The following is a 23,590-nucleotide window of genomic DNA, read 5'->3' as shown; positions in this document are numbered from 1 at the left end:
GTATTTCCCTCCTTTTACTGCGTGTGGTGACTGGCGATGCCTACTCGGCTTTCTAGGTGAACAAATGCGAGTTGAGGAAAAAGTGGTTATCGATAAAGCAGCCGTATTCAAGGTGGAGAGGCACCTTGGCTTTCCTTGTAGTTATGCAGAGCTGCCCCACCAAGTACCTCCCCAAAGTCCCCAAATAAGGCGCCTATCTATCGCCTACCTGGGTTTTGTCTATTCCCTAAATCCCCTAGCGCGTGCTGCACAGCGGGATAATTAGGCATGCTCAATGGGTCCGCGCCCTGGGAATTGGCCGCTGGAGTGCAGATGACAGTGAAGCTGACCGACCCTATGACCATGCCCCCCCCCTCATCGGCTACTGTAGGAACTTACAAGCATTATTTTAGATTGGGACCCCCAATCAAGAATACCAAACACCAAACACCAAACACGCCCGAATGGCCTGGAGCCAACTGGCGCAAACCATGTGCTGCTGCTGTGTTGGCGGTGGCTGATCTGCTGTTTCGGCCTGCTTTTGGATGGGCTTATTGTTTGCTAATTCCAGTCACAACCGCAACACCACGACCCCTAATCCATGTCAAAGATGCCAGAAGCCCTGCAGCCAATTCAAACCCCATGTCTCTCTCTTTCTAAAACTGGTTCCATCAGTCCCGCTTGCCCATTCACGTTACGTTGCGCCATGCGCTACGACTCCCGGCACTCATCATAAAGTCGGATGGTCCAGAAAAAGAGTCATTCGTTCGTTGCTATCTGTCAATCGATTGATGTCAGATACCCGTAATTCCACCTGGTCTGGTCTGGTCCGGTCTGGTCTCGTCTGCAACAGACTGCTTTGCTTGGCCGTCAGGTCAATCTATCCGGTTCAGCCCAACGCCCGTCCCTCTTGGATAGATCCAGTGTAAGTACATGGTCATCCCACTGACTGGAATGAGATAAATGTAGGGAGCCCGATGCAGTTCCCGTTCACCCGCACCATCTCGTCTCGTTTGCCATTTATTACGTACGTAACCTACCACTGCGTACTTAGCAATACCTACCCGAGAATTCCTATCCATTGATCTTTGAAACGGCCAAGGCACCTCTTTTTGTCTTTTACTTCGTTCTCTTTGGTTCTGAAACTGCACCAACCGTGGCTCTGGTATATGAATGGATATTATCTTTTAAGGATTAGGACCTCCGTCTAAACCTTCAGGAGCTCGGCCAGCATCCTAAGCCATAAGTCGAGTCAGCGGTTACGACAAACATACTCCAACGTCCCTTACGTGAAAGATACAGCGCGAGCACGAACAAAGAACTGCTCCCCCACAGACTTTGAACGCCATGATTGAATTTGACTCATGACACATCCATTTACGACTTTCGTCGTTGTCGCCTCTGAAGTGTGATTTGATATGCCCATCTTCCAAGAAGACTCGGAGCGGGAGGAGTCATCGTTAGAGAGCTCTAACATGGCGTCGCCGCCCAGCTCTCTGAATTCCGGGGCGCCTCGTTTGCATGGCAGATCTCTGGCAAGGCAGCCGTCTGAAGAGAGCATACGAACTGAGCTATGCGAAGGGCCAATACCAGACAGCCCCAGGCCCACTACTCCGGGGAAGACTTCGGAGGGTGAAGATCCAACACCTTGTACCGACCGCGCGCAGCTGATTGAGAGGTTGAAGCGAGGCGAAAGCCCGACCTGGATTGCAAATCGACACGTGGGCAATCTCCCTCGCCAGCTGGTAAGGGAATTAAAAAGCTAATTGGATATCAGTACGAGTCCATATGGGACCGTGAACCCATTACACCATCCCGAAGCCCGAAACCCGCAATCAACTCGCCCACTCTGCTACCACCCCCCACGATAACCCCAGAAAAACGAGACCACGGTTCTGACGACGAGAGGCGGATGCAGGAGGGGCTCAGCATCGAGAGACCACGGTCTGCTTTGCACAGTGGTGATTTCACACACGAGGAGCCAGCTACCGAAGTTAGAAGGAGCAGAGGCAGTATTCTGAGCCAGAATGATAGTGCGGCGGAGGATGAGGGACACCCGTGGCTGGCCACCACGCCCCCGCGCAACTTTACGCCCTTCCAATATGGAAATCGGCAACCCGGAGTAGAGTCCGCAAAGGAACCGCGATTCGCTTCCCCGTTGTCCTCGTCTCTATCGAGAAGCTTTGTGTATAAGCCCCCAACGAGCCCCTTGGTGCAAACCGAGGTCAACGAGGATCTTGGTCTTACCTCTCCTATGGAAGGTATTGAGATCAGTCCGAGAAATCCCCGTCGTCATACCCTCATGACCACTCATAGTGGTTCATATGGCGTTTCTTCGCAAGGCCAGGTCGTAAGACAGGCCCCTTCGTTAAGGCACGAGAGGACGTATCCGTACCAGGCGCATCAACCCCGACGATCTCTGACGTCTACACCCAACCTCTCGATTACTGGTACTTCTCCGCAGACGCCAGGCCTCCTCCGATCGAGGCTTCCTTCCTTTAGTTCCGATTCTTCTCCCATACAACATGCATCCATGGTGGGTTCCTACGAAGAAAGTATATTACGCGGGCGTATGTCTACAACCCCGTCCAAGCCACTAGACTTTGTTGCCCAGATCGGAGTCTTGGGCCTAGGCAAGTGCAAATCCAGCCTTAGGTGTCCGCCCCACGTGACATTGCCTTTTCCAGCCGTATTTTACAGTTATGCTACATCGTCCCACGGGAGATCCAAAGAAGATGACGGGCCCAGTCCGTATGTAGGCCAAGTAGATCTCGAAAACGGGCTCTCAAATCCAGAGGATGACGCCCGTGCAAAGCGGAAAGCACAGAACAGGGCGCGCATGGCAGAGGACGATAGCCTTCACATGAACACTGGCACGAACCACGAGGCGCGTTGCTCGCAGCGACTTAAACGAACGTCGAGCTCACCGCGAGCGCCACCTGGGGGAAGCTATCGGATCCCCGAAAAGGGTCAGATCCAGATAATCATTAAGAACCCGAACAAGACCGCCGTCAAGCTGTTCCTTGTTCCTTATGACCTAGCTGGCATGGAGCCGGGTACGAAGACGTTTATTCGGCAACGCAGTTACTCCAACGGTCCTATAATCGAACATCTCCCAGGCGCAGAGGCGATAGGAGCGGGGGACAGGCCCATCTTGCGTTATCTAGTGCACCTGCACATTTGCAGCCCCTCGAAGGGCCGATACTACCTATACAAATCCATTCGTGTCGTCTTTGCAAACCGGGTACCGGACGGTAAGGAGAGGTTACGAAACGAGATAAGTCTTCCTGACCCGAGATTCACGGCTTATAAACCGATACGTGTCATGCATCCGCCAAGTTCCGTCGGAACTGGCCCTGGAGCCAGCCTGGCTGCCGAGAAAGCTCTCAGGAGGCGGAGCTCGGGCTTCTACTTCGGCCCCTCCAGCCATGGCCCCGATTCTGTGGAGGGCATGGCGGGGGCGGCCATGAAGACGATACACCAGGACTTCTCGCTCGACTTTGCAGGCAATAACGCGGAGGTGGAGCCTCTTTCGCTGGCCTTTCCTGGGATGCCATCGCAGAACAACCCAGCGACTTCGCAAGACACCCGTCCCTCAGCAACGCAAAGCTCGAGCAATGCCTCCTCGAGTCTTGGTGGCGTGGATAGCCAAATTAGTCGCTACGACAAGCTGAGGAAGGGAGATGTGGGATACGGGGGCAACGCGTTTTCGAGCCTGATCAACGGTAACCCTGGAGTAGCGGAGGGTCTACTCTCGCAAAGACTGCGAACTCTAGGTGTTCAGGCCCAAGCCCAAGCCCAAGCCCAAGCCCAAGCCCAAGCCCAAGCCGAAGACCAGGACCAACAACGACAGGGCCATGGTCGAGAGTTCAACGAGGGATGAGTGCGACTTATTCAAAAGACATATGCGACATTTGGCATAGTGTGGCCGTTCGGTGGCGTTATTTCAAGTTTCCACTCTTCTGTGCAATAACTCATATCCAAGGGTACTTAAGGAGTAGGCAACGGGTGCTTTGTATTGGGTTTCAATCAGTGTATTTTGCGCCACGGTTGATATCCCCTGGCTGTCTTTCGACTCTTATCATCATCATCAGAAGTCGCCAAGGCGAGCAATATTAGATTTTAGCACATACCACGAGCAAGATTGTACATAGCAGGAATCAAATCTATCAGGATGGAAACCAAAGTGCTTGTTGCTTTTATTGCGTGTTTTTATTGAAGCGTTGCACCTGGCAAGTATCTCAGGGATCCTAGGACTCCCACCCGCGCACGGGTGTGCCCCCCTTGCCTGCCCGCCCCTACCCGTCCCCCACAGCGTCCAACCAAATGTCCCGCAGGTTCGTCTTCTGCGGCGCCACGCGCTCCCCGGCGTCGACGAGCCACAGGCCGGCCCCCTGCCGCCAGAAGACGCGCAGTTGGCCCTCGGCCGTGGCGGCGAGGGCCGCGGGCTCCTCTTGCGGCTTCAGGGCGCCGCGCGCCGTGTGGAGGTCCGCTACCTGCCGGACCGACTGCGTCCGCAGGTCGGCGCGGTGGACCTTGTTGCGCGCGTCTAGGAAGTATAGGAGGTTGCTGCTGCTGCTGCTGCTGCTGTTCGGGGAGGCTGGGGGGCTCGCGCAGCACGACCGGATCCGGAAGTCGGCGACGGTGGGCGGGATCGGCGTCGGGGGCTGGTTCGAGGGGTTCAGGAAGAGGGGGTAGGGGGTCGCGGTCAGGCCGGTTACGAGGGCGAGGGAGAGGCTGGGGTGGTAGTGGATCGATGTGAGGCCTTGTCCGTCCTGTGTGTTGCAAAGACATAGAATCAGATTAACCGCCTTCCACTATAAGCGCGGCCATTTACTTACTGTCGGCATCCTGCAGGGCCACAGGCTTTGGTAGGGTTGGTTCCAGCCGCCGCCGCCCTGCTGGCACGGCCACACGTAGGTGTAGACGGCGTCGTCGCTCTCGGACCGGCGGCTCACGTCCTGGACCTGCGTCGAGACGACGACGCAGGAGCTGTCGGCCGCGAAGCTCGCGGCTTGGAACCGGATCGTAGTGCGCTCGGCCAAGTTGGGGACGGAGAGCACCTTTACCCAGTTCTGATCCGCGCCCTGGTAGCAAAACAGCAAGACCCTACAGCCGAGCCCCACGGCGATGTAGCGGTTGTTTGGGGACACGGACAGGCACAGCGGCTCCTGGGGCGACGACGATTCGTCGTTGAGCGGGTACAGGCTGGAGTGCTCCTTCAGCCCACTCGAGTGGAAGATCATCAGGGATAAGCGCTACGAGGGGAAAGACGAGGTCAGCCATCACTTGTCAGTAAGGACAGTCCAGTTTCTGTCGCCAAAACCCACGCGAAACAAACTGGGAAGGGAAGCAAATGAAAGCAGGACAGGCTCAACATACACGTGTGTGGGATATATCATGGGATACGACGGCGACGATCCACTCGTCGCCCTCGGTGACGAAGCGGATATTGACGGACTTGTCCCCATCGGTGCCGCCGGGCAGCAGAGCACCGAGATCAATCAGCCGGCCCCCCTTTTTGTCGAGCTCGATCCGGACCAGGGCCTCGCTGTACTTCTTCCAGATCAGCAGGTTACGCCCCGTGAGGGAGAAAGCAAAGGACAGGAACTTGGGCAGGTTGGAGGCGCCGCCCGCAGCGCTGTCAACAGAGTAGATGGATTTCGGCTTCGAATCTTTGGGCTCGCGTCGTCCAGCCTTGGTCTTCGACCCGGGCCACTTGAGGTTGAACCGGCTCTTTGATGATGATGATGATGATGATGACTTGAGCTGTTGCTGCTGCTGTTCCGTGGAGGGGGGCGTGGTCAATGCTATAGGGAATGATCGCGGATCCTGTATCTCGCCATCGATCACTTGCAAGAAACTGACCGGTTCCGGCAGGGACGAGGACGGCGATTGATATCGCGGCTCTGGCGTGTGAGCAGGGAAGAGTTCCGGCGGGGTGAAGAACTGCCACGAGCCGACTGTGTCGGCGGAAGTGGTCCTATGATATCTTGGAGGAAGCTGGGTTGGGTCCGGTGACGGCGATGGTGTCCCAAACCGCTCTGGGCGGTTGGCCAGTGTGAGCGAAACGTTGGAGGCGCTCGACGATGGCCCTTGTAGAGAAGTGTTTTGTAGAAAAGAGAGCTCTCTCGTCTTGGTGACAATATGTCCGCACTCCGGGCAGAGCGATGGCGATCTCTCAAATTCGTATAGCCCGTCCTTCACAAGTCAGTCAAGCAGCTTCAGGTGTTCAAAGGCCAATAGACTGAGGACTGGCGGATGCCACATCTCCCCTCTCTGCAGACGAGGTAGAAAAAAACGCGGTTGCTAACTCACAGTCGGGATGGCGGATTGACGCCGTGCGTCAATGTTCTTATTGGAGACGATGTGGAGAAATGGGCAGTCCACAACGAAGTATACCTGTACGGACAAGCTCTGTAAAGGGATTTTCTCCTCGGGCTCTCTCATCTTTGCATACGTATATGTTCCAAGCGAAACTAATGCGGAGCATCATCGTCGAGGGGGGCTTATGAGAATGTTAGCTGGGGAAACGAAACCACGCATTTCTCATCCATTTCTGGGGGTCGGTTCGAGAGAGAGAATACAGCCTCGAATGTCAGACGCCCAACTCGTAGGGAGGCTCTCGAAGACGGACATCGGCCTGCTCATGAGTCTCGATGGTGTTCTCGCCGAACTATGCCAGAAGAGCTCTGGGATGCCAAGACACATATGCGTGTTGTATCCATGACAGCTGGCATGTAGCAATACACTACTCGAAGACATGCTTATGTATATGAAGGAACGCCATAAGCGTTGCTGAGACTCTGTCGCGGAACGGTCTGGCCGAAGAAAATCGGGATATGGCGCCCCCGATGGCTGCTGATAAGTTCAAGACCTGCAGCACAAGCAGACCAACCCCGAGAGAGACACCACGAAGGGTCAGCCTGATGGTGGCATATGTGAGCAACGTCGGATCGTAGAAAAAGCCATATTCTAAGCCCCCCCCCCCCTTTCTTTTTTCAGCACATCTAACGCCAACGTACTAAACTCCCTACACCATCTACCAGGGTGCGCCATGAGATTCAGCTGCTCAGGACAGACCACTATCAGGTTCAGACTGAGCCATCCTCAATACACATATGTCCTCTTGCATAACCTATGGCCCCTTGTAGTGAGGGTGCTCGCATATGTTAATATGTACGGAGGCAAAAAGAAAAAGCTTGTCGTGACGACTGCCAGAAGGTATTGACTTGGTTCGTTCGGGAATCGAGTCGTCGATACCACCCGCAGGCCATCGAGTTGATATGGCGGCTGAAATAAGCAAATAACAGCCCTACCGTCGTGCTCCGTAAACGATGTTTTCCCGGAGGGCGCACATGGGGATGGTGACTATTGACAATTCTGCATTTGCAGTTGTACCTGTGATAGGCTGGCACCGACCTGGCAGTAAGACTTGTTTGCCATTCTTGGGCTATGGTCCAAGTCAGCCTATGTGTGTGGCTGCTGCAGTGCCACCCAACCATGCGGGATACCACCACAGATCTCAGTCATCTATCATAGTAGCAGGCGGCTGGTGTTTCGGTGTTTCTGTCATATGTCGTCGTGTTCTCCAGCTTGGGCAGTGGTCACCCTCATTGTTGCTCTAGCTGCCGAGAAACCCCAGGTTTGGACTCCATTTGGGGGTACCTTCGACTACCCCGGACTGAAGAATGAATCTCGGATGATGACTTATATTATTTCCTTGACGGTTGAGGCCTGGCCTTCTACCGAAAGGGTATCTTGGCCAGCTCTGGCACCTGAACCTCCAAGCATCCCTCTGCCGATACCTTTAAGATGCACATACACAGGTACCCAAGTAATGTTGTAGATAACCAAACCCAATAGCGGGAAATGGCTACAGCAGTGGCATGGCGAGCCTGGACCATGATGGCGCCTGCCAATTTCAGAGCCTGACCAAAACGTAGGTACTAGGTACCTGAGAGACGGTAGCTGAGAGTATCTTGTCCAAGACTGCTCCCAAATCAGCCTGGGCCCGTTTATACACAGGTGTTCAGGGGATGGGGCGGATCTGGAGATACTGCCAGCCTCGTTATAATCCAAAGGGAGCTCCGTACTTCTCCCCAGCAGTCCCATTTTTCCATTTAATTCGTTGTCAGAGGGTGAAGAAGCTGTCTCTTGTATCCCCGTCTCCATCAAAGTCGCCGGTCCATATTCTGCTGGTATAGTCAAACAAAATGGTCCAAGCCGACATGGAAAAGACGGACACCCCGAGGCCGACCTCCTCTGCTATGGAGGTGAGGGAGGCCTTGGGTACGTCGAAGGTCCCATCAAACCAGCTCAGGTCAGTTCACCCTTCCTTCTGCTGGGTTGGGGATCCAGCGAATGCAGGCAGGTGACTGCTAATGCTTCGTGTCCCAGACCTATGCTATCCGAACGCCATGTCAACATGATGTCCTTTTCGCAGTGCATCGGCATAGGACTTTTCCTCCAGACGGGTCGCGTCATCTACCTTGTTGGCCCGGGTCTTGCCACTATATGTTATGTACTCGCGGGTAAGTTGCATCAGTGTAAATGTAATTCTGGCCAAGCAGCGATACTGATGTCTCCTCTCCTTGGCAGGCACCGTGCTCTGGTCCGCCGCCGCTTGCCTTGGCGAGATGGCTGCGTTGTTTCCAGTAAAGGGGCCTATCATTGAATTCCCAAGGCGGTTCCTGGACGAGTCACTTGGCTATGCCGCTGGGTGGATGGCCTGGTAAGCCGAGCCCAACAAACATACCCCTGTACCTAAAATGCCCCCTACTGTCTCTAACCAAGAAAAACAGGTTCTCCTGGATCATCCTCGTCTCGGCCGAGCTGGTGGCCGTCACGCACATATTCCAATTCCGTTATCCGCCCGAGCGCCTCGCTGAGGCCGGCTACCCCGACGCGACGCTCGAGTTCTACCCTAACGTCTCGCCCGCGGTCTACGTCTTCTGCTTCCTGATCATCATGCTCCTGATCAACATGCTGCCGGTCCGGCAGCTGGGCCGCCTCGAGTACGTCTTCGGGCTCGTCAAGATGGCCTTCGTCATCCTCATGATCGTCTTCAACGTCGCCCTCCAGATCCGGCAGCCCGTCGAGCGCGGCGGACCCATGTGGACGTACAACAGCCCCTACGCCTTCGCCGTGTCCAACCTGACGCTGCCCAACGGGACCGTGGCCACGGGCGGCGGCGCGCGGCTCGGGGCGGTCTGGGACTCGCTCAACTCGTGTCTGTTCGGGCTGATCGGGTTCGAGACCATCGCCATCACGGCGGCGGAGAACCGGGACCTGCGGACCGAGGAGACGGTCAAGATCGGCACGCGCAAGATCTCGCTGCGCATCATCCTGCTCTACGCGCTGGCCACCTTCGCCGTCGGCACCAACGTGCCCTACACATACCCGCTCATCGAGGACACCCAGGTCATCTCCTTCGGCTACGGCCAGAACTGCGCCTTCGTTATCGCCGCCGTCCTGAACCGCCTCCGCGGCTGGCCTTTATTTATTAACGACTTCATCATCTTCTCGGCCACCACTGCAGGCGCCAACGGTCTCTACAACGCCTCGCGGACCCTCCACGCCCTGGCCAGCATCCCGGACGTGTGGCCCGACTATCCCGTGGTAAACGGTTTGCGCAGACGGCTGGAGCGGACCAGCTACGGTGTGCCCCATACGGCAGTAGTCGTCAGTGCCATGTTTGGGATGCTGGGGTTCTTAGCTGCCAACGAGGAGTCGCAAGTGGTGAGTGAGGTCGACCGAGAAACATTAATACCTGGAGTTTCGCATCGGCTGACAGGTTTTCTTCTTTAGATTCTCGGGCGAATGGTGCGATGCTGCGTAACGACAATGATGATCACTTACGGGATCATGGCCGCGAGTTTTTTGTCGTTCTTCCGGAGGTAAGCAAGGAGAAAATGCTAATGAACAAGTAGAAGAAGAGTGTGCGTGTGTTTGCTTGGTAACTGACCCAGATGGACAATCAACAGCATCAAGGCCGCTTCCGAGGGACGGGACGAAAACATCGAGAACATTCCCGAGGTGCGGCAGCTCTACGACCGCGACAACCCGCAATACCCCTACAAATCCCACGGGCAGTATTTCCGCGCCTACTATGCCCTGTTCGGCTGCACCGTGCTAGTCCTCTTCAACGGCTGGCGCACCTTTGTCCCGCCGATGCACGCCAGCGATTTCGTCGCCTGTTATATCGCCGTGAGTGCGACCATTCTCCCATCCAGAGTGCGCTGACTCAACGTGGGGACCGAATAGATTGTCGTTCTGGGCGCCATTGTCGCCCTCTATCAGATCAAGTTCTGGGGCATCAATCCGCTCAAATGGCAGCGACGGGCGACCAACGAGCTGCAGATTCCTAAGCCCGAGATTGCCACGTCGAACCCCCGGCGCGGCGACTTGGCGCTGGTTGATACCGACAACCTCTTCATCACGGAGAACCTAAAGGCGTTCGGTAGATGGGTTTGGATTTGGCTCAAGTAAGTAGGGGCAGTGCGATGGCAGTATCAGATTGGTCTTGGATTCGCCATGTTGTATAGGTTCTGGAATTAAACACTGCCGTCACCCGGCGTGTAGGAAATGAAGGGGTTGCGGATGTACAGGTAATCTCGTAACTGTCAAGTCCTGGAGGGGTTCATTTGCTGTTGCTGATAGAGGGTTGAAGAAATACGAAGTGAAATATATATGTGTGACATCTATCATACGCTCATATTTGTAGAGTTTGATTCCTTCGTCCTACGAGGCGAACCGCAGCTATGGTTAATGGTGAAGCTTGATATATCTGGTTGATATCTGGTGTAGGGACTGCCGAAAGCAAAAGCCTCGCCGGCCTTGTTCCGTTGATATTTCCATTACAAAAAGCGCTCCGTGATTAGTAACATCTAGCACACGTACTCGCATTCGGGGAACGGGGTTTGTGTCAATATCATGTTGATAATATAGGGTATCAAGATCATAACCACCAATTCAATCAATCCCATCGCTCATGCGACTAAACAGTAGACCCCTTAAGGGAGACATCAATGCAAATTCGGGATAGCTGCGTCACATAGCAACCCAGCACCTCCTGCCCCTGTGGACGCCGGCCTCCTCATACCCGCTTAACCCATCCAGGGACATCCTCTCCCTCCTTCAGACCCACGGCCAGAAGCTCAGCTGGCGTGGGCCAACCGGCTGCCACGGCACCCTTTTGCTTCGCACCAATAATGGCAAAGCGGCCCTGGGAATGTGCTATGAAGCCGTGAAGCAGCCCCTGTGCGACAAGTGACGCTACAATGTTTTCGATGTGGTCCTCGGTAACGGGCATGTTACCCCACACGAGTCCTTCGTTGGGACGCAAAATCTTCGGGCCCCCTGGCGGCGGCGCAAGGGTGCTATGCTCGTCCGAGCCGGCGGCGCTGTTCCGTACGGCCTTGAGAAACATTGAGTTGATGTGTGGTTGGCGTGGTTTGCGGCCTGGATGCGCCGGCAAGTAGCCCTCGAGACGCTTTTGTACGAACGTTGCGGTCGTGAGAAGATGTGACAACTCCAACGTGGCGGCCTTGCGAGAATCCGCTTCCGTAGGCGCAATGTATGTTAGGAGAAAGGTACGCCGGGAAAGGGCTCGCCAGACCATGGGGCGCAGACGGAACAGAAGGGTTAGGAAGATGCCACGGCTGAAAAGCCATTTCTCATTGGCATCTAGAGCTGCTTGGAATCGCAGGTGGTTCCCTGTCCGCATTGCCTCGACAAACGGCATGAATATGGGCGCTAACGACTGTGCTTCTGGCCGCTGAAGGAGCTGTGGCGATGGTATCCGGCCGAGCAGCAGATTGCAAGGTATGAGGTAGGTGAGGACCAACCACCTGTGGCTCTCGAACCGTTGAGGCGTCTCGAGATAGGCCTCTTGTAGGCATTGCGCTGCCCGGCTGAAATGGTTGTTGATAAAGTGGAAGCGGCCTAGATAGTAGAGAAACGTCACCCGCTGCGCTGCCGGGTAAAACGACAGCGGTGGCGCTTTGGCCGTGATGTTTGTGAAGAGCTGCTTTGCCAAGTGGGTTTTCCGAGCCTACCAAGAACAATTAGCCATGTTGCAAAGATAGGCAAATGTTTCCGATATACTCACAGCAAACAGCAACTTGAGAGTTACATTGGCAAATATATACACTCCCGTCTTCTTCCCCTTGGGTTGCTCATGGCGCTGACTTGACCTATCAGTCAGACACGCAGTGAAGACCTTTTGTATAATTTCCGCTGTGGTCTCGACGATGGACTTCTGCTCCTCATCGCCGGTATCCACCGTCTGCAACTTCCGTGTCAGGTCGGGGCGCTTATTAAGCGTCATCGACAGTTTGGAGAGGGAAGCGCATAATGATATGCTCGTCTGCAGCATAATCGTACCGTAGGTCGGGTTGTTGAGCGCGGTCGTGCAGGAACTATGAGACACGGGGAACATTAGCACTCGTGTGCAACAATCGGCCTCTTTGCGATAGACCGAGGCAGTCGAGTCGCCTTACTTTGTCAGGGAAGTGAGCAGCTGGTGGGCGCCCAGGAGGTCGTCGAAATCCACGTCCCGCCAGTACTCGAAGTAGTCCTTCATGAAGGAGACGAAACCCGGCCACGCCGTCCCTTCCTCGTCCGACACGTTGTCCTCTTCGGGGAGGCATTTGTCAACCAGCTTGGTCAGCGAGGAGGTGTTGCGGTAGCCCTTCTTGAGCTCGTCGGCGAGCTTGTGGTACTGGTCCGGCAGCGGCGGCTCGACCAGCAGCCACCCGCGCAGGCCGTTGCCATTCCGGTTCTTGAGGAATTTGCGGATCTCGCTCAAGAACTCCACGGTCAAAGACATGGTGACGTCTGGGCGCTGGCTGCCCCTTTCCCTCTCCCTGACCCTTCGAGTTCCCGTTGATGTCGCTCTCCGGCGTCCCTAGCGTCGGCGCATGAGTGAACACAACGAAGTTGGTGACTGGATGGATTCGCGCTTGCTTCGCGGGCTGTTTCTGGGGGTCTGGTTCTTAAGTCGTAGTCAGATAAAGGGCCAGAGTTTACTTGAGGCTGAAGTTTCTGAAATCGCTGGAATCGTATCGGTATAGGTCGTATAAGTGTGTAGGAGCTTGTATGAGCGACAGCGTGGGTGGGTAGGTAAGGTAGGTTGGATCTCGAAGCTGTAGCTCGAAGAACTGCAGCGTACAGAGAGGTAAGGTAGTGGAGATAACCAATCAGAGGTGGATCGACGGTCGGTAGGTGGGTTTCTACAGGGGTGGGGCCTGAAACGGTACCTACGGTAGCTTGAACCTCTACGACACCTGCATTCATTGCATTCATAGGGCGAGAAGAATAGGACGACAATCACAAGTACTGGCGACTGCACGTTTCCAGCTATTGCAGCATGTGATTGTTCACCCTCAGCATTGCCCAAGATGCCTCAGTCACAAATGCAATTCACTATCTGATTGTCAGGCATAAACATGCAGCCCTCATTGCTCCGTGTAAAGCAGGGCCCTCACTCGACAGCTATAGACAGACCTCCACGTTATATTTGAACGGGTATCTACCAGCATGTAGGTTATTTACCATATTATACATTGGATTTAAACAGACTCAATACGCTGCACTACGACAGCAGTAGCTGCGCCGCCTCCGTTGCAAATAGCAGCAACGCCGTACTCGCCAGGCTTGAGCTGGTGAAGCAGCGTCGTGAGAATGCGCGAACCGGAGCTCCCAAGCGCGTGGCCCAATGAGATGGCACCTCCCAGGGGGTTGACTCGGGCGTTCTCAAGACCAAGTATCTGTTGACGTAGAACCATTAGCGACCTATCACAACTCGTAGCCTTTATCCGTCTACTCATGTTGGCATTTGCTTACCTTTTCGTTGGCCTTGATGACGGCCGCAAAGGCCTCGTTAAACTCCCAGACTGCGACCTGGTCCTTGGTGATGCCTGCTCTCTCGAGGGCGATGGGCACGGCCTTGGCAGGCGCAATCGGGAAGTCGACGGGCTCCATGGCTGCATCCGCCGAACCGCATATCCGTGCCAGCACCCTGGACCCGGCGCCATATTCTTGTGCAATGGCCTTGTTGCCCAAGACTAGAGCACTGGCGCCGTCGTTGAGGGTGGATGAGTTGGCCGCCGTGACTGTGCCCGTACCGTCACGAATGAATGCCGGCTTCAGTGTGGGCACCTTGTCCAACTTCACATCGAGGTAGCCCTCGTCGGTGTCAATGATGGTGTCGCCCTTGCGGCCCTTGACCGTCACCGGCGCAATCTCGTCGGCGAATGCCTTGTCCTTCCACGCGGCCTGCGCGCGCTCGTAGGACTGGATCGCGTACGAATCCTGCATCTCACGGGTGATTTCGTGTTTCTTGGCCGTGGTCTCGGCACAGATGCCCATGTGGAACTGATCGTACACGTCGGTCAAGCCGTCCTTGATCAAGCCGTCCTCCATTTTGACATGGCCAAAGGCGGGCAGGCTGCTCGAGCGAGGGACGTAGTAGGGCACCTGCGACATGTTCTCCATGCCACCGGCGATCTGGGCTTCGGCAAGACCCAATTGGATGTTTTGCGCCGCGAAGACGACGGCCTTCAGACCGGATGCACACACCTTGTTGATGGTGATAGCCTCCACACTCGAGGGCAGGCCGGCGAAGATGGAAGCTTGACGGGCGGGCGCCTGCCCTATGTTTCCCTGGAGCACATTGCCCATGTAAACATCGGTGATTTTCTCGACCGGAACTTTGGACTTCTCGAGGGCGGACTTGATGGCCACGGCACCCAATTTCGGCGCCGGCACCGTCAGAAAAGAACCATTGAACTACGTCATTTGTCAGCCTTGAGAGAAAGGGACGCATAGACGCGGAGACCCAGTATGAACACGGACCTTTGCGGTGGGTGTCCTTGAAGCGCTGAGGATATAAGCATCACGGATCTCTTGTTGTAGAGTTGCTTGCGCTGTGAAGTGTCTTATTGCCGAGGGATACCGAGCGGCTGAGCGGAGGCAATTCCGAGTGGCGGGTCTGGCGAGCAATACCATGTTGATGACGCACGATAGTGTCACGCAGAGGGGTAGACAGATGGGAAAGTGTTGAGGGCAGAAAAGAGTATCGTTACAAAAATGAAAAAAGACAGCAAATCGGAATTGGGACGAGAGGAGGAGAATGCACAACAACAAGCAAAGGAGTATTTAAGTCGTGGACACGGATCAGCTTCACATTCACGTTCCCCGGCTTGAGTCGGCCCCGCGTATCCGACTGGAATATGCCGGGGTAGCTCCTCAAGTACCACGCTAACCCACCTACCTGCATCCCGTCCCTCGGTAGATTTTCATGTGAGACGGTTTAATGTTACCTTACGTGTTAATCAATCCATACCAACTGGCATGTACAGTAGGTGTGACCCCCTATTTTTGGTATGTTGTCTTACTAGTGTATTTGGTGATGTGAGTCTAGTTGCTACCCGACTTCATGACAAAAGCGCGGCGGCACCACTGGCATGTGCAGTATACCGCCTATATAGCTGGAACCATTGGGAGCAGGGCTATTCAGAAATAAGGAAAAAAGACACAGGCATATCGCATGTCGCATTCGTCATCCTACCCGTGAAAAAAAGCCACACGGTCTCATATCATCAAGAAAACACCACAATGAAGGGTGAGAGTGATCCTCTGACGACTCCTATCGCGCCTAGTCTTATGCAGAAATCCAACATTCTGGCCTCCCGTCGTTTATCATCGTAATCTGTCTACCTCCGCTGATCTTCCACGTCGGCCCAAGCCTGATGTTCACCCGACAAGGAGGACACCAAACAGGGTATATAGGGTATAATGTCCGGCCCAACGTTCTGGTCTAACCCCTGCTCGACCTCGCCCAGTTCACATTCAGGGTAACAAGTGAAACGGGAAGCAGTCTCGTACCACGATCAAGCTTGGGCGGGGAAATCTTGTCGCTGATCGGTACGAGCCCTGCCTCAATGATGGGAGCCAATCTCTAAGTCATTGCTCCTAGGACTTCTGGAAGAACCAGCTGCTTCGCTTTCCACCACCGCCCTCGTTCTGAAGGTTGGCAATGGTGGGGACCGGAGCAGGGACACTCGAGTCGCCCCCGCCGCGCAGAGGCTTCGCAATGCGGCTGCCGAAGCTGAAACCACCGTTGCCGGTGGGCGAACCGAGGCCGCGGGTTGAGCCTGCCTTGGCGGCTTCGAGGCGCTCCTTGACAGCTGTGAGCTGCGACTCGAATCTGCAATCATCGTTAGTATTCTGTGGAAATGGAGAGTTGGGAAATCGCAAGTACCTGTGGTTCGCCGCCGTCAGCTTCTCCTGGCTGTCCTGCAGTAAGCTCTCCAAGCTCTGGATACGCTCGTTCCTTGCAATAAGCTTGCGCTCAGCGATCGCAACCTCCTTCTTGAGTGCGCCGTTCTGCTCCACAAGCTGACGTTGCACCTGGGTAAGTTGCTCGAGGTTGCGCTCCAGGAAGGCCATCTTCTTCTGTTGCGCGCGGTTGTTGGACGACCGCAGGACGTTGTTGTACTGCTCGCGAGTCTCGTCGAGGCTGATTTCCAGCTCCACAACGCGTTCGCAGCGGTTCTGCAGGTCGCGCATCAGACTCTTCTTCATCACGTCGAACTCGGCGATTTGCTGCTGAACAGTCTTGCCATTGGCCAGGCCAGGGCTAGGCACTGTGCCAGCCTTGACGCGGCCCTGAAGGTCTTCGATAAGCGTCTTCATGCGGGAGTTCTCCGCAGCCTTCTGCGCGATGTCTGCCTTGAGCTCGTCTACCAGCTCCAGCTGGGTAGTCTGCTTGGTGGCATAAGCGTCCTTGAAGCGCTCCTTAACCTCCTCCGCATCTGCCTCGCTCAAGTTTCGTGAAAGGAGGTCCTCGTATTCTTGTTGCAAAGTCTGCAGCTTGGTCTCCAGCTCCATCCTCCGGCGTGCCTCGGAGTCACTGGACATACCACTGTAGAGAGAAAGTTCGGCTTGTCGGACAATTCCTTGCGTCTCAACAAGTTTAGCCTTGATGTCCTGCAAGTCATCGGGCGGTATCGGGTCACCCGTTGAGCTGAGCTCGTACAATGTCTCGAGCTGCTTGATGGCGTCCGCGATAGACTTTTCGTTGTCGCTGAAGACATCGCCTCCGAGATCAAAGCCGGCCATCATCTTAGCCATCTTCTCTGCCTTCTTCTTCTCCTTTTCATCAATGACGGCGGTTGTCTCCTTGGCGCTCATCTTGACATCCAGAAGCTGTTGTTTGACTTCATCCAGTTCCGTGGTGAGCTCCCCGTTAGCCTCTTTCAGAGCGTCCATGGTGATTTGCGCCTCCTTGCTCTCGAAAGTCAAGCGCTCGAGCTGCATCTTGGCCTCGTTGACTTCTGTCGTGAGCTTCTCGTTTTCCTTGCCCATCTTGCTGTCGTGCTCCTTCAGGAAGGTGAGTTCCTCCTTGGATTCGGCAAGGGTCTTCTCTGCATTGACAACTTGAGATTCCTTCTCCGATAGCTGGTCTTGAAGCTCGTTCTCTCTTCGAAGGAACTCCTCTCTCTCGTCCTTATCCAGAGGGATACTAGGAGTGCCAGACCGTTCTGCCGGGGCTGGGGTCTCCGCTCGACTATCAGCCACCAACCGCGACGGCGTCGATGGCCTGGCGGCCTTCGCGGCGTCGGCCTTGGTAACCATCACCCCTTCGGCAGAGAAAGCTGGCGTCCATTTGTCTTTGGGGACGCTGTCGCCGGCACGCCAAAGCTGCACCTCGCCCTCCAGGTTCGATATATAATTCTCGAATGTGGAGATACTCATTTGCGCCTTCTTGAGCATGGCTTTCAGCTCTGCCGGGCTAAGTTCGGCGTTGACCTTGGCCTTGTTCTTGATCGACTTGGCCCTCATACCGAACCGTAGGGTGCTCAGCGTTTCGGCATCGTTGTAACTACTTGGCGAACAGTTGATAATCAAGGTTGTCCTGCTGTTTCCTCCCAGGGATTCTTGCAAGATACGTGTCAACTTGGAGTCTCGGTAAGGAACGTGGGAGGATTTTCCGTCGGTCAGGGCATTGATGACCATACCAAGAGCACTCAAACTCTTGTTGATCTTCTTGGCCTCCTCCAACGTCTGTCCACTCGCGCCTGTCTTGCCGACCTTTTCACTACCAGCCAAATCGACCAAGAACAGCTGGCCGCTCTTGGCCGAGCCGGTCTCGATGTTCTTCTGGGTGATCGTGATGACGAATATGGAGTGGGATCGCGACGACTCTTGGTTCATGTTAGTCGCGGCGACTGCACGAGCGTTTCCTCCCCTCCTCATAACCTCGAAAACTTCCTGTACACTCGAGACGTAGATCTCGAGAAGACCCTTGACATATACGCCCCTGTTCTTTTCTTCGTGTACCGGCAGGTTATCGTTCTGAGGTTGTAGCAAATCTCGAATGCGTTCCATGTAGATTTCCATATAGCTGACTCGGACGGTGTACTCGATGGTGCCAGGACTCGCCATGATGCTGGAGAAGATCTGCTCCACGATACGCGGCGTAACACCCTTGCCTTCTTCGTCCTCTATGTTCGTTCCCATCATGGTGTAGGACTTTCCGGCACCCGTCTGTCCGTAGGCGAAGACAGTTCCATTGTAGCCGTTAAGAATATCGTCTACCGTTGGTTTGATGGAATAGTCGAAAATAGTAGATTGGTGAGATTTCATATCAAAGACACGGTCGAATGTGAAGCCACCAGTTGCCTCGGCAGACTATATACATCGTAGTTAGAATGGATGCGCATCGCCCCCCGCCTCCGCCTTGGGTTGCTGTCGGGTACCTACGTTCAGATTACAGGTATCATCGCCCTCGAAAGTAACTATAGGCTGGCCACCCGAGGCCAGCTCGACCTTATTCTGAGGTCGAAACCGGGCGACGACCTTGATAGCCGACATGATGGGCGGCGCGGAAAGAGGATATCTTTGGGTTGGTTGTTGTACGCAGCCGATATTGGAATCAGCAATCAGCGGTGCAGCGGTCGACGATAATCAGGGGCGCTCGTTGCCCTCCAAATCATGTCAGGAATGGTAGATAAGATCGATGCAGGATGCGGCTCGCTGCAGCTTGCTCGGCAAGAGAACAGAAACCGAAATCAACAAGACCTATCTCGGCCGACGAGATCGGCGGATAGGTCATAAAAATATGACAATATGTTTTTTTTGTGTCTCCCAGCACAGAGGTTGTGGTGGATAAAGGAGGTGCAGCCGTTACGTCGCGTATCCCGTGCCGGTTTGGAGAAAGGAACGTCGGGTCGTAGAGGGAACGAAATGGGATGTTGCGGTGCAGAGTAAAAGAAAACAGGGTTCACACGGGATCAGTCACACCTGGACAAAGTGTCTGGGCGCTGGATGTGTCTCTACTTAGGCGGTGCCTGTCGGTCAGTCTGTGCCTGTTGTGCCTGGATTGGCTGGGCATGGCAGAAGGCATGGGTCCCCTACTTTTTACTTTACTCATGGATTATCACGCTATCGCGCTACAGGTGAGGGGTTCAGGGGGGGCACAATGCGAATGTTGGCGGTAGAGGGGAGGGGATGCGTTGGGTTTTGCTGCATTTACAGCGGGCGGCTTTGCTGTACAAACTGTCGATTAGCGATGCGTGTCGAGTGATTAGCAGCAATCTAGTGGGGTCTTGGTACAAAGGTCATTAGGCACTTTAGGCTTTGCATGTTTACATGTAATTGCGCATCAATCAATCAATGTGTGCACCAGCTGTGCCAATGTAAACAACACTCAATAACATTGTTGACTCGGCATGTATGATGCTCATTTGCCCCATTAATGCAACAGGAACTACGTACGTCAAACCTACCTACCTTATACAATCTCATCGAGTCCATCGCGGCATGGATGACTGACTTGCTGGCGCGAGCACCGCTAATTGGAACACTAAAGTCAACAAACAGGGGACAGGTCTCCATCAACTAACATCGATTGAAGGGACAACACTCACCTACCCCTACTCATGTACGGAGTATACCTACGTAAATACATACATACTTACATGCATGTATGTATGCAGACACGCCTACTTGCATACACGGTGGAAACTAACCTGCTCTCAATTTACAGTCCTATGTTTACCTACCTGGGCTCTTGTTTCAATGATTCACGCATGTTCAAGTCGTTCCGTACCAGGAAATCTACTTGCCGAATCAGGTACGCCCTTTTTATGACCATGTTCATTGAAAAAGAACTCCGGGAGCTATGCCATGTGCCAGACCACTGAGGACTACATTGAGACCTTGCAAAAGATGCAGAAAACTAGCCATGAAGAGACCGTGACAAGAAAGCATCATTTAACCGGTATCGCACGCCTATTCCTAATATACGCCTGCCGTAACGCCTAAAGCAAAGCCTCGCAATAACTGCAGGGCGGTCGTCCTCTGAGTGGCCTCCGTTGAGGTAACATCCGGGACTTAATGAACGGCGAGTTTGCCAGTTGTACCGGCTTACCGATGTCGGCCGTAGTGCTCCGTAACCCATGAGCCAAACATGTGGCGAACGTGAACCGTTCGGTCTTTTGAGATGTAGCCCTCAATCTTCCCAGCTCTTCTCGACGGTTTCCCGAACTCTCTTCGTGTATTCCTTGCGATTATCTTTGTAGAGATTCGACGCCTCGACGTTGGCAGGGGAGCCCGTGTTCGGGTCGTTTAGAAGACTATTTGTTCTGTCAGATGCTGGCTCTTGTGAACACTGACATGCTTGCCCGTAAGCCTTACCTCTGAATGCTGGTCAACACTGCTGCGACGTCGTACGTGGGGCTCCATCGGTTCTGCAGGATATCGAGACACAGTTCGCCCGTGGCGTAGACGTTAGGGTGGAACATCTGGCTGATGAACTTGACGGCGGGCGGCTTGTTTGGATATTGCTCCTCGAAGTGCATGACGAGTCGAAAGGTTCCATCTTCAAAAGGAGTGTCCGCGGGTCCTATTATTACGGCATTCCTGATAACGCGAAGTCAGTTCTATGTGTGGTCCAGTGCTCGAATATCCGTGGGTAGTAGCATACCAGGTCATGACATTATCGGGAACGGGGGATGCAGACACGCCGGCGGGAGGGTCGGTTTGCATGCGCTGGATCTATCGTCAGCGAGAGCCGTGTTTGGTAGCCAACATCGTAAGGAGCCAAGTTACCTTGAAGTCTCGCATCAAACGGCGACGAGCGGCTGTAGACATGGTGGCGAGTTATTGTCGGGGATGGTGAATGAGGTGCTGCCACAGAGAGGAGAGACGAGGAAGGTACAGTTCCAGTAACCCGAGAAGAATACGGTACGGAAAGGAATGGCGATCGTTTCTGAGTCTTGTTGAGAGTTGATTCGGATCTCCTAGAATAAAAGTAGTTTGGGAACTTGGTCAGTAGTAGTCACGCATTGAACAGCCGACCCGCGACACCGATAAGCCCAATGCCCCACGTGATGCAATCACCCAAGGTGGTATCTTCAATGCTAATGTTCAATGAGGGGGAGCAGGAAATCGCACTAACAGGTGGCGGGCGTACGTGGGAATTCGTTTGCCTTCGCACAGGAATGATGGCAATTGATGGAATTCGCAGAAACGTAGCCCATTCAAAGAACTGGAAAATACAAGGCAATGTTTTGTATTCAATCATGCGCCCGCCATGCTCGACAAAGGTTTGGTGTCTATCGGTGCCTGATTGGGAAATAGGTGAGCAACTCTAGGCCCCTAATACAACGCATGTATGTACATGTACATATAACCCACCAGAGCAGGTAGGCAGGCAGCCCTGAAGGTGTAGAGTCGGTGCAACATTGTCACGGTTACAGCAATTACATCTTGCATAGCAAGTCACAGAGAAGAAATTCGGTGTTTTGCCAGGGACAAGATGTATTCAAAATCTGCCCTAATTAAACATGAGTAACTGATAGAAATGGGTATATCACGCCATCCTTCCCAATAACGCCAAACAATTACAGTTCCTCAAGTCCCAAGGCGCCTGCATCAATGTATGCCAAACAAAATAGAAGTTGCATCTCCCAACCATGGCAATAGTAGCCTATCGACTTCAACTCTTACACGAGGCTAACCAGGCCTCAGCTTATCTCTCAGTATCCAATGGGCAGGAGTCCAGCACCTCCGACGCCACTTGGTTGGTTCTTGTTCGTGGCGAGCTCGCCGAGATATCCTCCCGAGCGGAGCTTTTGTTGGTAACATAACAGATAGTTGTACATTCAGCCGGCATGAGCCGTGGCGGCGGTGTTGGAGTAATGTTCCTTAGAACAATTTGAGATTGGTTCTTTGCTGAAGACGTGTACCGTTGAGCATTGCTCGCGACCTCTTGGGCCTAGTCTGCAGCCGACGGAAGGCTTCCTGGATATGCCTCGACTCGACTGGCGCCCTGCCTTCACTTGGCGGGTCGAATAAGCCTTGAGCCAGTTTGCGTTTCTTGCTGCCAGTGCTCTCCCCGCCACTGCGTTCCTTCCAATTGTCTTCTTGGTCCTTGATTTTGAGTGCTTCTTCAGTGAGGGTCTGGACCATCTCGAAGGTCAAGAAACCCAGAATATCGACGATATCATCTGAGGGTTTGCTGTCCGTCACGATGCCGAATCCGGCCCATTCTCTGAAACGTTTGCCCTTGCGGTAGGTGAATGATGCTTGACGGTACTCAGACCAGGTGACGTACTCCTCCCTGGTCATTGCTTTCGTACGCTCATCGGCCTTGCGGAGACGCTGGAGGGTGATGATGTTCATTTCCTCGTCCTCCTCGTCTTCTTCGTCGTCCCGCTCAGGGACCTCCTGGCTGTAGAAGCTAGAAGGCTCCCAAGGCAACTTCACCTTGGCCTTCTTGTTTTTCTTGGTGGCTTCTTCAACGGGACCAGCGACGACGGCACCAGCGGGGTCGTCGGCCACGCCCATCTCCACGTCACCACCCTTCTCGTCTGAATCACGAGCGTTCTTCCGCACATCCTTCCAACTGAGAAATGTACGTAGCCGTGAGACTTTGGGAGCGTCATCACGGATCTGGAAGATAAGATCGTTGATGGTGATAGCCCGGGCGCCGCGGCGTGCCGCCAACTCTGTACAGCTGCGCAGCATTTCGATGACTTGCTGACGCACAATCTCTTCAATCATAGCAGTAGTCTCGATTGAAGGTTCACCAGCCTCTCCAGAGACATACATCATCTGCTGGATCTCCTGGCGGTATTTGTGCTGCTTTGAATCCGCCATGTTGAGCTTGTTGAGCCGACGTCACGGACGTGGGATTCGACTATGTGGCACAGTTGTTTGAAAAGGGAGTTGATAAAATGTATGGGTGATGACAGTCTGAACTGAGCAGCTTTGAGGAATCTCAGTTCTCAGTGGACGTCAAGTTGGCAGGAAACGAAATTCGGCTTAGAGAAGATGGCAATAATGGTAACAAGAAAGATGACAGGAATCTGTCAAGAAAAGCAATGGCCCGAGAAATAAATACATGTAGGGGAGGGAACGTATGGGTCCACTATTGAGGCAGCCAGATTCTGGTCAGAATAGAGTTGAGTCAGTTATTATAGAGTTCATAAGTCTTCCAAGTGAACCATTTAAAAATCGATTGCTGGCTTCAATAATTGTCGGTTTACAAAGAGAGCAAGGTTCCCAAAGAGTCCGTTTAAGCTTTGGACGCGCTCGT

General features: G+C 54.0%; 9 protein-coding genes across 9 annotated transcripts; 4 read left to right on the top strand and 5 right to left on the bottom strand.

The window, feature by feature from the left end:
- Positions 1 to 1,397: 1,397 nt before the first annotated feature.
- On the top strand, positions 1,398 to 3,862 carry PG985_004244 (uncharacterized protein; the record flags this gene model as incomplete). Its single annotated transcript, XM_066824013.1, has 2 exons — positions 1,398 to 1,700; positions 1,757 to 3,862. 2 exons carry the CDS (start codon positions 1,398 to 1,400, stop codon positions 3,860 to 3,862), a joined length of 2,409 nt encoding a protein of 802 aa, XP_066687173.1.
- Positions 3,863 to 4,153: 291 nt separating this feature from the next.
- On the top strand, positions 4,154 to 5,234 carry PG985_004243 (uncharacterized protein; the record flags this gene model as incomplete). Its single annotated transcript, XM_066824012.1, has 4 exons — positions 4,154 to 4,171; positions 4,317 to 4,499; positions 4,542 to 4,737; positions 4,837 to 5,234. The coding sequence occupies 4 exons, from the start codon at positions 4,154 to 4,156 to the stop codon at positions 5,232 to 5,234; spliced, it is 795 nt and encodes a 264-aa protein (XP_066687172.1).
- Positions 5,235 to 5,379: 145 nt separating this feature from the next.
- On the top strand, positions 5,380 to 5,721 carry PG985_004242 (uncharacterized protein; the record flags this gene model as incomplete). Its single annotated transcript, XM_066824011.1, has 1 exon — positions 5,380 to 5,721. The coding sequence occupies one exon, from the start codon at positions 5,380 to 5,382 to the stop codon at positions 5,719 to 5,721; it is 342 nt and encodes a 113-aa protein (XP_066687171.1).
- A 2,474-nt stretch (positions 5,722 to 8,195) lies between these two features.
- Positions 8,196 to 10,470, top strand: PG985_004241 (uncharacterized protein; the record flags this gene model as incomplete). Its single annotated transcript, XM_066824010.1, has 7 exons — positions 8,196 to 8,302; positions 8,380 to 8,513; positions 8,581 to 8,713; positions 8,784 to 9,720; positions 9,776 to 9,804; positions 9,951 to 10,188; positions 10,246 to 10,470. Coding segments are annotated over 6 exons (1,341 nt in total). The 3' UTR covers positions 9,952 to 10,188; positions 10,246 to 10,470.
- Positions 10,471 to 11,077: 607 nt separating this feature from the next.
- Positions 11,078 to 12,811, bottom strand: PG985_004240 (uncharacterized protein; the record flags this gene model as incomplete). The annotated part of the gene is made up of 3 exons (XM_066824009.1): positions 11,078 to 12,034; positions 12,092 to 12,401; positions 12,483 to 12,811. The coding sequence occupies 3 exons, from the start codon at positions 12,809 to 12,811 to the stop codon at positions 11,078 to 11,080; spliced, it is 1,596 nt and encodes a 531-aa protein (XP_066687169.1).
- A 742-nt stretch (positions 12,812 to 13,553) lies between these two features.
- PG985_004239 (Acetyl-CoA acetyltransferase) lies at positions 13,554 to 14,991 on the bottom strand (the record flags this gene model as incomplete). Its single annotated transcript, XM_066824008.1, has 3 exons — positions 13,554 to 13,751; positions 13,828 to 14,772; positions 14,839 to 14,991. The coding sequence occupies 3 exons, from the start codon at positions 14,989 to 14,991 to the stop codon at positions 13,554 to 13,556; spliced, it is 1,296 nt and encodes a 431-aa protein (XP_066687168.1).
- Positions 14,992 to 15,957: 966 nt separating this feature from the next.
- On the bottom strand, positions 15,958 to 18,861 carry PG985_004238 (kinesin heavy chain; the record flags this gene model as incomplete). Its single annotated transcript, XM_066824007.1, has 3 exons — positions 15,958 to 16,192; positions 16,247 to 18,678; positions 18,751 to 18,861. The coding sequence occupies 3 exons, from the start codon at positions 18,859 to 18,861 to the stop codon at positions 15,958 to 15,960; spliced, it is 2,778 nt and encodes a 925-aa protein (XP_066687167.1).
- Positions 18,862 to 20,500: 1,639 nt separating this feature from the next.
- On the bottom strand, positions 20,501 to 21,141 carry PG985_004237 (ubiquitin-conjugating enzyme; the record flags this gene model as incomplete). Its single annotated transcript, XM_066824006.1, has 4 exons — positions 20,501 to 20,624; positions 20,686 to 20,910; positions 20,975 to 21,045; positions 21,100 to 21,141. The coding sequence occupies 4 exons, from the start codon at positions 21,139 to 21,141 to the stop codon at positions 20,501 to 20,503; spliced, it is 462 nt and encodes a 153-aa protein (XP_066687166.1).
- Positions 21,142 to 22,197: 1,056 nt separating this feature from the next.
- PG985_004236 (Spt3) lies at positions 22,198 to 23,151 on the bottom strand (the record flags this gene model as incomplete). The annotated part of the gene is made up of 1 exon (XM_066824005.1): positions 22,198 to 23,151. The coding sequence occupies one exon, from the start codon at positions 23,149 to 23,151 to the stop codon at positions 22,198 to 22,200; it is 954 nt and encodes a 317-aa protein (XP_066687165.1).
- Positions 23,152 to 23,590: the final 439 nt, after the last annotated feature.

This window comes from Apiospora marii (genome assembly GCF_038362585.1).
Source record: "Apiospora marii strain CBS 49790 chromosome Unknown utg000003l_segment0_segment0, whole genome shotgun sequence".
Taxonomy (NCBI): domain Eukaryota; kingdom Fungi; phylum Ascomycota; class Sordariomycetes; order Amphisphaeriales; family Apiosporaceae; genus Apiospora; species Apiospora marii.
This window is presented reverse-complemented; position numbering and strand designations above follow the sequence as displayed.